This window comes from Rhamphochromis longiceps, linkage group LG14, assembly GCF_057381845.1.
Source record: "Rhamphochromis longiceps isolate RC_006_pf linkage group LG14, R_longiceps_female_GT1.1, whole genome shotgun sequence".
Taxonomy (NCBI): domain Eukaryota; kingdom Metazoa; phylum Chordata; class Actinopteri; order Cichliformes; family Cichlidae; genus Rhamphochromis; species Rhamphochromis longiceps.
The window spans coordinates 28507325-28519576 of record NC_140570.1 but is presented as its reverse complement, the minus strand read 5'-3'; the positions used below and the strand labels follow the sequence as shown (position 1 = coordinate 28519576).

At 39.7% G+C, this 12252-nt stretch overlaps 1 protein-coding gene across 3 annotated transcripts in view; it reads left to right on the top strand.

The window, feature by feature from the left end:
• LOC146654318 (roundabout homolog 2) overlaps positions 1–12252 on the top strand; it is an 80305-nt gene that overhangs the window by 26511 nt on the left and 41542 nt on the right. The window contains exons 1-4 of one of the 3 annotated variants that reach the window (XM_085379509.1): positions 6249–6359; positions 8666–8823; positions 10846–10966; positions 11043–11184. In XM_085379509.1, coding sequence (XP_085235635.1) covers positions 10846–10966; positions 11043–11184 — 263 coding nt within the window. In that variant the 5' untranslated portion in view covers positions 6249–6359; positions 8666–8823. Of the gene's footprint in view, positions 1–6248; positions 6360–8665; positions 8824–10845; positions 10967–11042; positions 11185–12252 lie in introns of those variants that run through there. The other 2 variants (XM_085379507.1, XM_085379508.1) reach the window with 2 other exon arrangements.

Here is a 12252-nt window from a genome sequence, read left to right as displayed (position 1 = left end):
CATAAACTACACCTTTATTGGCTGCTATTTCCAAGCACATTATGTGCTGTCGGTCCTGCTTGCTACACAACAACATTCAATATTTAGTATTTACTGCTATTTACACTTAGCTAGATTAACGTGATGGTGTTGTGTTTAGTATGTTTCTCTGTTTTTTGGTTTTTTTGCTTGTTTTCTCTTCTTTTTCTCTCAACAGGTGATCCAGGAGATTTTTTTTTCTCTTTCCCTTTTTAAGTGCCCTTTCTCACTGTCCCTCTTCCCTTCTGTTTTTCTTTTCCTTCATCTTTCAATCTCCCTTTCCTATCCCTCAGTCATGTCTGTCCCGTCTGTAACAACTGAAAATAAAATAAAATAAACAATAACAACAAAGGTTGATCAAATGGACCAATACGGCAAGGCCGTGATGATCCATTTGGCAAAGTAAATCCATTGGGTATCCTTGTTGGTCTTCAGACAACAATTCTGACGGCTAAAGAACCAAATGGGATAGGCAAAAAAAAAAAAGGAAAAAAAAGAAGAAGTTGTGGCCTTGATTCACACAAAAGAGATGAATATGTAAAGTGTAGCAGAAATGACTGCTGGCTTCACTGAACCATGAGATCTATCCATAATTCATTAAAATTATCTAAAAATTTAGAGTTCTGTCTTCAGGACTATTCCTATTTGATGCAAATTTGCTGTTTAAGTAATTATTTTTATATTATACTATGCATTTTTTGCACCTGTGGTCCAGAAGTTATGGTTTTTGTGTAGCTGCTGTTGCTCTCTTCCAGAGTACCTTGTAGTAAGGAACGTGCACAGCTGCGAAATGCCAACAGCAGTCATAATTCTGCCTTTTTTCCGTCTCTTTTCACCGTAGTGCTGCCAGTAACCGGCTGCCTTGCCTGCCTGTTGAAAAACCAGAATAATGAGACGGTAGGAGTGGACTGAAATCCATTCCCTTATTCTTCCAAAGCAGCTTTTTTTTGCTTAAAAAAGAAAGAAAGAAAGAAAAACAAGGTGGGGGGGGGGGGGGGGGGGGGGAGTAGTAGTTGTGCCTATTTAGAAATCATGAATGTGAATGTCTGGCTGTCTCGGCAAGGAGAAAGTCACATGGTGTGCCAGGATTAGAATAAAGTAGGACAAATAAAAAAATAAAACTTGCTTAAAAGGCTTTAGAGCCAGATGTTCCTCTTACTCCTGATGAGGGATTATGAAGGAATCAAAGTTCTGCTTGCATCTTGCTTCTTGGCTTCTCCTGCTTTCTGTTTTCCTTTCAGCATAAAGAATGTGCAGGTATTATCTCTGATGAATACAGTTTATAGAATATTTGTTTTTTGGTGCATGAAATCAGTCAGGCTAAATTTTAATATGCAGTTGTGCAAATATGAACCACTGGCATGATTTATATGAATCCTGTCAGGGATTACTAATATTGCAAAAATGTCTTCACTCAGTGCCGATTTGTAATTGAAACAGCATTGCATTTTTGGAAAATGGAAGGATTCATGACCAAGTCTTTGTCATAATGGCTGTTTGCCCTGGAGTGCCTTCTCATCACCCATCAACACCATCAGACAATGGGTGGATTAAAGCAATCTCTCTTCGCTGTAGGCAAAGTCTCCATTAGCTATGACAGGGCAGTATCACAGCAATGGGATTAGACCACCTCCCTAACGGCTTTTCTGCTCTCCGGAATAAAAGAACAATCGAAGTCAAGCAGCGGGTCGTCTGCAACTCTCCGAAATGTGCGCTTGCTGCTGACCTTTTACCCTTCTGTCCACCCTCCTACCTGTCAGCCATGAAAACACAGAGCTAGTTGTGCGTTCACACATCTGTCAAGGCCAATGCTGTCTACTGTGTCTACTTCCCACACTCGCTGTCACCTCATGTTTTGCACAAAACCTCTGCAGATTCCCCCCCCCACTCTCCTGTCTGTCACACTCACGCGTCATGTGTTGCTTTTTTTCAGCCGCTGCGTATAAAGAATCCATGGACTGCTAGTCATCCATATACAATATGCAATACAAAGGCATTTTCATATGATTAATCGCTATTGTTCATGTTTCCAAAAAAACATTAACAGATGGCCTTTCTGCAGTGTTTAGCTCTCATCTGCTCAAGTCTATAATATCACTTAAAAATCAAGTGATGAATATTTTCGGGGAGATTAAGTCTCTTAATCTGTATATCCCTGAAATATTAAAGTAGTTGAAATGAACGGGCGCTCCTGGAATACTCAGCACATAAAAGAATATACCACCAAAAGTCATTTAGGTCTACTTTTGTATTGTCTAAGCTCACAGAAAGTGCCTTGGGGAATATGAGGATTTGTCTGAGCAGAGGCAGGGTCAACTCTTAACTGCCCTGCAGTAACCACACTGCTTGTCTGAGCCCAGTGTGAATGGATAGAGGAGAGAGTGTGGGGCCTGGTTTGGAAGATTGCTTGCTAGACCCAGTCGCATTATGTCTGAGAAGTTATATTAGGGACAGCAGCCCCTCAGGAGATGCGGTTCATCTGTGTTTCTGAAGAAGTTTGTCGATTTCGTGGTGGGACCGTCATTGCATACAAACATCCATGGGAAACTGTTTGGCATGGCAGCCTTTAAAGTCAGAGCAAGGAAGGATCACATTAACTTGAACTTCAAAGAACATTTCGGAGCTTGTGTTGTAGTGTTTGGGGGTAATGATGGCAGAAATTCTGCTCTCTGGCATTCGTTTCGACCCTCAAATGTCCCACTTTCTGTGAGACTGTGCCTGGGGACTCTAGGACTTAAATGCTAAAGGTGTGTACGTGCATGGGCTTTCTGTGCGAACTCATGTCTGTGTGTGTGTGTGTGTGTGTGTGTGTGTGCATATGTACAGTTCAGGGATTAGCTCCTTGCCCATAACTTTTTCACTTCAGTCACTGTGGCAGTGAAACAAAGGCCTCAGTGCTCCTATCTCACCAGGCCTTGCAGACTGAAGTCTAAAAATAATGCAGCACTTTCAATTAGCCCTTCAGCTCTGCAAAGCATTTCAAATATGCAGCCAAGTGAGCAGCTTCAGGGTTATTTGATGAACAGACTGTTGTAAGAAATATCGTTTTTGGTTGTACTCCATCCATTTTAATATCTTAGAAAACCCAGACATATTCTGTGAGTAGTTTTCAATTCACGCTGATTGCTTTTAGTCAGTGGTGGGATTGGTAATTTGTTTATTGAACACAAATGAGCTCACTCGTACGCCTCAGAATTTGTTCAGTTTACTGCATTTTTAAGCAGTAGACTCAGACCAAAGGTTGTCATGATGCCAGTATTTCAAAGTCGTTGCTGATACCAAAGAAAATACTTGATACCATTGTCAATACCACATAGGAGTGGGAAAAAAGAATACCATCTTTGATCTGATTGCTCTTAGCAATACCAGAGGTACCAAGGTGAGGTGCTCCAACCTGAAGTTGTGCCTTTTTTCAGCTTCATGGACATGAATAATAACTTTTTATGTAATTGAACACAAATTTATAAGTAATGCATTTCAATAGGAAACATGTTTTGTGTCAGAAGCAGGTTTCCAGAAGCAGCCGAGAGATGATTGCATGGCAGCAAGGGAAAAAAAAGTTTTAAACGAAGTGAAAACGTATTGTATTTTTCTAAATCTAACCAAATCGTTTAACAGCTAAACTTAACCGAACTGCACATTTGTTAAAAAAAAAGTATGACTTGAACTTATGTAACAGGCATGAAAGCCAACAGAGCTTACTCCTCCACCAAACATCCAACCACTAAATGTGGACTCTTTTTTTTGCCTTTTAATGAGTACATATGAAACTATACTGATGTTCAGGGGACACAAAATAATTGGGAAATTCATGTTGAGGAACACGAAAAAAAATTCAAACAGCACAATTAAAAAACATAATGATCATGACTAGATCGCGACCTGCCACAGACCATGCCCTGCAGCAGGATATTGTGCCCAGGCCACACTGGCAGAGTGCTGCAGACCTTTCTGGATCAAGAGCAAAGCTAGTCCCTATATGCTTCCTATCCAAGATGCTGGGTTGGTGCACTAATAAGAGGCAGACACAACCAATGATCCACAGCCGTAAGCTGCACTCATCCAGGAATGAAGAGCGACAACAGAGCCAACTTGTAGGGCAGGGATAGCTCAGTAGGTAGAGTGGTCGCCCCATGATCGGAAGGTCGGGGGTTCGATTCCCCTTAACAGCTACCCTGAGGTACCCCTGAGCAAGGTACCGTCCCTACACACTGCTGCCCACTGCTTCACTGAGTGAATGGGTTAAATGCAGAGAGCAATTTCCCCACGGGGCTCAATAAAAGTACAATAATGTACACACTTTCTTCTTCTTGTACATACCTCATATTAAACACCATGTATATATTGTATCTACACATATGATAGTTTTGGTCTATATATAATATTGTGTTTCTTTCTTTGTGTTTGGTTTTGCTGAAGTTCCCAAATGTTGTGTTGGGAATTTTGTGGAGGGTATTTTTCTTTGTAGCAGATCTTTGGTCCGTGGATACATAAAGAGCTTCTGTACCGCATTGATTGACTGTGAATAATAATTAGTATATCACTGATGGTAAATGAGAAATTTGATGATTTCAAAGGGGTCAGAAGTCTTAATTTCCAAAAGACTTCTCACTTCAAATCTCGTAGCATGAAACAAAAAGAAATTGGGGGAAAAAAATGATTTCAGTCGGTAAAGAGGGTAAACTTCCTCTTTGTTTTCAATGAAATTTAGTTACAATACAGCCTGAGTTAAAGAGAGATGGGCAGAGAAGGTAAATGAATTGACTGTCTGGCACTTGACTAAGTATTGAATATTTATTGCTGATTACCCCAAGACAATCGTGCCTGTTGAACAAGAGTGAGAAATGATTTTCCGTCTTTAAACAGCTGCGATAAAGTGATTTCAAATGAGATTTTATTCAAGCCCAGTGGATCTGAATATTGATGCTGTATTAAAAGGCCAGGGCTACCATGTCAACACGGACCTGTCAGGCATGCTGGTGGATAATTAATGTTGCATAGATTTAGTCAGGTACTCAGAGTAATTGGCTGAGAATAAACTAAGTGCAAGTTGATTTAAGGTGGCTTACAGAAATGTCACAATTCTCAGTGACTAAAGACGCCACTAGCTTCCATATACCACTTTCTGCAGCTCAACAGTTTACAGTGAAAACCAGTTTTATTGGAAATTTAAAGTTCTGCCAATCTTAATTTTCACACAAGTGAAAAAAGCTGCAAGTCATTTCAGATTAAAGAAATTAATATTTTAATATAATTTCTTTTTTAAAAACACACATAATGATATTTCGTTAAGAAGCTGTTGAATAGCAAGGTATGCTTATTTTAGGTCCAGACTGAAACATATTTATTCTGCAAGTTAATAAACCAGAAGCAATCTATAAAAACACAGAGAAAAGCAACTTTTAGCTCTGCAAGTTTGTTTTGGCAGATCTTTACACTAGCTGCCCTTCATGACACAACCCCAAAGGGATTTGTGTCTTTTCTTCTTGAATTCTTGAATGACTTTTTGCTTGTTAAGTGAATGTGTGAACTACTACTACTATGGAGCCACTCATGCAAAAAATAACAGGAGTAGAAAAAGATTGCAAAAGTGTTATGCTATAATTCTGAACAAATGAAAAAAAAAAAAACACCTTGAAAAGTATTAATTTAACAATCCAAGAGGCAAAATATTTTCAACCGAGATAAGAGGGTTTTAGTATTCTAATAGTGGGATTGCAAATACTTACAAATGACCAAAGGTTTTTGAAATAACCTCTAAAAAAGCAAGAGATTAGCTCTGATATGCAAGTGATGGCCACTGGGATATTATGTTCTCTTGACTTGCAGCAGGCAAACTAGTGTTTCCTCTACCATTGCATCAGAGTTAAGGATGTATGACCCCCCTGACAACCACCAGTGGTTTACTCGTGGATGTCAACCACCTAATGAATGGAGACTTTAAACCTAATGAATATAACCAATGATGCTACCAGTGCTCGACACTCAACTTTAACTGTATGTTGACCAGTGATGGTTGACCAGTAACGCCGTTACTTTTTTTCAGTAACGAGTAATCTAACTAATTACTATTCCTATCGTTACAGTTAGTAACAAGAAAATGCTGTCCGTTACTGTTTTTCAACCGCATCTTATATCAGTTGCACGGAAGTAGCTGTAAGTAATCTGGGCGCTACAGCTTTAAGCTGCTGCGCGCGCTCCCGCGGACGGTAATCACGATCACTGTCTAACACAACACCTGGAGCTAAGGGGGCAAAACAGTCGCATGAGTGCTGCTGTTTGACTGAGGAAGAATAAAGTAGTCGGCCAGTCACATGACCACTTAAAGACAAAGCAACAAGGTGATATATACCAGTTTTTAAATTGTGTTTTGAGATGTGAGAGATTTGTGACGTTTAGCGTGTTTGGAGTGTGTAGTTAATGTGTTGTCTTGTGTAGTTAGTGTGTAGTGTTGTAGATAGTTTTGTGTTGTGTGTCAGAACAATGAGGCAACTGCTGTCTCCAGGTAGAAACAGGAGGAGTGATACACTTTGCTGCTGTCAGACCTGCAGGCTGTGATGTTCTCCTTTACAGTGGACAGAAATTATTTTTTGGAGTGGCACAAATAATTTGTGTGGCATCTTATTGAATGCAGAACAGCTGATTGTTCTGTAAATAGTTTGAAATGGTTATTTTAAAAAAGGGTAAAAAGTTAATGGATGCAAATAACTTTGTTTGCAAAACATGCATATGATTTTAAAATTGACAATTTATATTTGTATTTAAAGTTATGAAATATGATTCATTAAACATGGTTGTGGTTGTTACAGTAAAAATATAACCTTTTCTACTCGGATTTTATGTTTTTTGTCTGATTTTAGATCAGTTGTGTTAGTACAGTGTGTCAAAATGAAAACTGTAAATTCAGACACGTGAGGTTGTGCTGAAAAGAATGATACCAAACAGGGCAAAGTAAATAGTTTTTAAAGGTAAAATGTGGAGGGAAAATCAAAAGTAGTGAAAAATGGCCAAGTATACCCTGGACCCCAGAGGGTTAAACGTTTTTTTTTTTTTTTAAAGTAACGCAATAGTTATTTTTCAAGTAATTAATTACTTTTAGAATATTGTAACTCAGTTACTAACTCAGTTATTTTTTGAAGACGTAACTAGTAACTATAATTACCTTTTCAAAGTAACTTGCCCAACACTGATGTTGACACTTATTTTGAAAAAGCTATAAGCAAGTTTTTATCAATTGTGACTCAAAGGCAGAGGTGAGTAATTAATTTTCCCAAGGGGCCTAATTGTAACATCGACTAGCAGTTTATAAATAGAACCAAATAATATTGAGCAGCATTGAATTCAGCTTATTAGTGCAGCCCTCCACAGCAGTGCCAGTTTCTCATGTGGCCCCTTGAGAAAATGATTTGGGAAAATTGGCCACCCCTACTCTAAGGTAAATTTGGGCTTTCATTGCTGGAGTGTTGGCTAAACTTGCCAAAATCAATAACCCTAACCCTAAGTGCAGGGCAGAGCCAGAAATAGCCCGATATTCAGAAGAAGGCTCTTATCATTGATGAGTCAGCCACAGCAGACATTCAGAGAACTTCAGTTCTTAGCACTTGATTGGAGCAAGTGAACTCACATTTCTTTTTTTTACACTTGTTTTGCCTTGTAAAGACTTAAAAAAAAAACCCTTTCCAAATGTCTCGCTTGGCCAGCAGAGAGGTGTTAAATGATTTGTGTTTGGTCTGTTACAAAGGCAGTCATTGAGTGAAGATTGGCAGAAAAGCCCAAGATCTTTTATCTTTGCATCTCAGAAAGATCGATGAAATATTCATTACCGTGTAAAAGCAGACCGATTGATTATACTGGAATAATACACTTTGGTTCAGAAAGGATCCTGTAGGAGTGTGTCTATTGAAAATGCGAGCCTGTCAATTCAGTTCAATTGTACAGCAGGTCTCTTGAGAGTGTTCAGTTCGCAGCTCTCACTGAGGCTTTCATCTGTCAATCACAGCACAAGATTAGAAGATATCAGAGGTCGCTGTATCAAAGTTCTGTCGTCATCCACAGGGTGGCGGGAGCTCAAACTTTAGAAATGACACGAGCGGAAAGGCTTTGCTCGGTCGGTGCTGATTTCTCTTGACTCAGAGATGTGCTGAAGATTTGTAAGATAGCTCTTGAATCAGAGACACAATCCTCTCGTTGATTCAGAGGCACTATTTCTTCTTTCTCTCCCCTGCACACGGGCTAAATTATGAATGTGCTGTTATTTGTTTACTCCATGTTGGAATGAGAGATGTGCATTATTCATCTGTTCTGACAGGAGAGACATCAGAGTAGGATGCAGGCTTTAAAACCAAGCACAGACTAACAAGGACAATGCTGGGGATGTAAGCAGTCAGGCACATGCAGACACAATAATTGACTTTCTCTATAAAAAAAAAAACGTGTTCAGAAAACTCTCAGCAGAAAGATGGTTCACCTGGGAGAAAGCAGCCTTAATTACTTCCAAGACAAATTGGTGCTTCATTTGTTGATACTGGTTATATGGCTGTGTGCCTGTTTGCTGATCTGTGAGTCTGATTTCCAGTCTTTGTTTTAAATACATTACTCATACAGGGCCTTCTGAAGCTAATTAGATTTCTTTGTGTTTTCTTTTTAGTCCTGAGAGATGATTTCCGGCAGGCCCCGAGTGACGTGGTGGTAGCTGCCGGTGAGCCTGCTGTGTTGGAGTGTGTACCTCCACGAGGTCACCCCGAGCCCACCGTGTCCTGGAAACGCAACAACGTCCGAGTCAGCACCAAAGATGAGCGCGTCACTGTAAGTTCAACAATCATTAGAAAAAACGTTCATTTTTTTGCGAAAAATACAGCGATTTGTAAACCCGATAAACTCCACTGCATTAATCTTTACATCTCTGGATCATCTCAAAAATCAAGACCTCAGAGGTCAAAGTAGTCATAGCTGGTAACCTAAACCTAACCATATATTTGGGAGAAAGCCAAAATTTACTTTCTTTTGTAAATATTTTTTGATCTGTGTAAGTAAGAATGATGATTTTCTTTGTTCTCTGATTGCAAAGACTTTGGGGAGTGACTAAAGAAAACAAAATTTTAAGCTTGTGTGCCTAGGGTTAGAGTTCTGCCCATCACCAATGATGACTCAGACCTCAAACGGTTAACCAGTTTTAAGTTGGATGCAGTCTCACCTCTGGTAAAAATCTCACTCCAGAATGTTTTCAGTTGTCCTGCTAAACAAACAACCAAAAACATCATACCAACCTCCCTGGCAGAAGAGGTAGAGGAAGATGGATGTCTGTTTTTTGGATTTTGTCATCAGACAGTGATCACGAGGGGCTGCGCGGACATCTCAAAATTATGATGATTGAACATGTGCCCCAGGCGGTGGATTTCAGGTGGCCTTCAAAGCTAATAGATCCAATCTTTCCTGCATGTCCTGAGCCTGTCTCGGGGTCTCCTCCCTTTAGGACACGCTTCAACCACCTCATCTAATCAGATGCCTAAACCACTTTAACTGGCTCTTTTTGGAGGAGTAGCGGCTCTACCCTGAGCCTCTCCCAAATGACAGAGCTCCTAAATATTGGGGAGGAGGGATTGGTATACCCACGAGAAAGAAAGACGTACCTGTGGGCTGTCCTGTGGGCCACCAGCTGAAGGAGGAGTCATAGGAGTTTGGTGCTTTGTGGATCAGGTGGCAGCCAGAGGCACAGTGATCGGATCCTTGTTACTTTCTTACTGATTCGTTTATTATAGACCTGCTGTAGTTTCCAATTCCTAACATCCATGATCAATAATTCTGGATATAAATCCAATGAAAACCAACATCGAACTGTGCTTAATAATGGCCATAGCCTTTATACATGAAGTGTGATAAATATTATTGGTCTGTGCTGTGAGGCTCAATTGTTGCCAAAAACTATTAAAAATACAATAGAGACCTACATTTGAAATGAACACGATCCCTGAAGTTTATTTTGAGTTAATCCCACATACTCTCTAGTGATGTGAGTACTTTGCAGTGCTCCAAATGCGTATGAATCCATCTCTGAAAATAGTTCACAAAGGTACAGTTTCACTTCTGACTGAGTCACACTTAATTAAAATCTGTCTTTCATTATTTTACTTAAAAAATTAAAAAAGCAATAAACATCTGTGATTTATTACAGAGTCACTACAGACTGCAAAGGTAGACTTTGAGTACCTGGGGTAGGAATAAGTTGAAATTTTAAGGTTAAAGAGGTGTTCAAAAAGGAAAATGACCAAACAAAATTAATTTAAACTTTAACGTGTACAACTGTGAGCAAAGACCTGTGTGGATAGATTCTGGTTTGTCTTTCTTTCCTCAGGACTGATAAATATTCCCTCAAATGGTCTAGAAAAACTCTGTTGTACAGGTGGGAGAGATATCAATTCAGACTGACAACAGTTTCTGTTGACTATCATTTAATGCGGACACCTTCGTACGCTGCAGAGCGTAAAGTGTCTCTGATTCTGCTGTCGCTTTTCTTCTGTCCTCTCATGTGTAAAAACAACAGCTGGACACAATCTCTGGTTGTTGAAAAATAGATTTGGAACTGTGAGAAGTCACAGGCGGATGAAAGATATTGTTTACGTCAGTAGCTCAAGCAGGAGCTTTAAACTGAACTTAATTTCAAGTAAATCTGTGCTGAGAACCTCAAGCATAAGAATGTAGGTAGAAAATAAACATCACAGCAACGTATACACGTACACCTACAGTGACTCATACAGTGTTTTGAATATGAGCGATTAATGATCTTTGCATCAGTGCAAACATAACTAAACGTGCCATTGTGTTTTTCAGATGCGTGGTGGCAAACTGATGATCTCTCACACCAGGAAGAGCGATGCAGGCATGTACGTCTGCGTGGGCAGTAACATGGTTGGAGAGAGGGACAGTGATCCTGCAGAGCTGGTGGTGTATGGTGAGGTTCAAACAGTTACGTAGTCAGTCCTTCGAAGAGCATAAAGTGGTCATGTTTAAAGGCATCTGTTGTCTAGCAGAGCGCCCCGTGTTGGTGCGAAGGCCTGTTAACCAGGTGGTCATGGAGGAAGAGACTGTTGACTTTCTATGTGAGGTCCACGGGGATCCTGCTCCTACTGTGCGATGGCGGCGAGAAGAAGGAGAGCTTCCCCGCGGGAGGTGAGCTGATGGGCATGACCGCAGACAAATAGAGAGACAGACTGTTGATGCACACACAGCCTGAGAGCACTCTTGTGTTAACACACGTGCCCCAGAAAACGTAAATATGTGCAGGAGCTGTTTATTAACTCATGTCTTTCTGTTACATATCACACCCGCATCACATCGCACTTCTGAGGCAGCAGCGCGCCTTCTCCCTCAGACTGATTCCACCTCGCAGCCATAATGAACACATCGAGAAATCATTCCTACCGTTCTCTATAAAACCGTATAACACCGTTCATTTTGTGACAGGTGATCACACCAGTCAGGCATAAGATCCCAAACAGATTTTTGTATTATGTCTTCATGCAGCTGTTTTCTCAGATTTATAGTGTTCATATTATTTATGAACACCTCTCTCTTACAAGTCATTCCTACTTTTACTCTCTTTAGCAATCTCTCTTTAGCAATTTTGTTTTTAATCACTCTTTTTTAAATCTATCTATCTATCTATCTATCTATCTATCTATCTATCTATCTATCTATCTATCTATCTATCTATCTATCTATCTATCTATCTATCTATCTATCTATCTATCTATCTATCTATCTATCTATCTAGACTAAATACATGACTATTTGGACAATTGCAATTTTTGTAACTATATCTGCACACCACCACAGTGGCTTTTAAATCAAACTATCAAGCTGTGATTGAACTGCAGGTTTTCAGCTTTGATTCAACAGGATTGACAAAAGTACTGAATTAAGTGTTTAGGAATTAAAACTTCTCCAGTTTTCAGAGGCTGGATCATTTACTGACAAGCATTTCCATGGCCACATGAGGCTGGCTCTGTTGTTATACCATCAAAAATTAAGCAGTTAAAAGTCCTGGAATTGATTCCAAGTAATGATATTGCATTTGGTATCTTTTCACTGGAACTATCAACATGAGAGCCAAAGAGATGTGTATCCAAGTGAAGGAAGGCAAAGTTTAAAAAAACCAAATAAATCAGAATAAGAGAGACAGCAAAAACTTTAGCAGTGGCCAGATCAACATTCTGCTACATTCTTTAAAAAAAACTG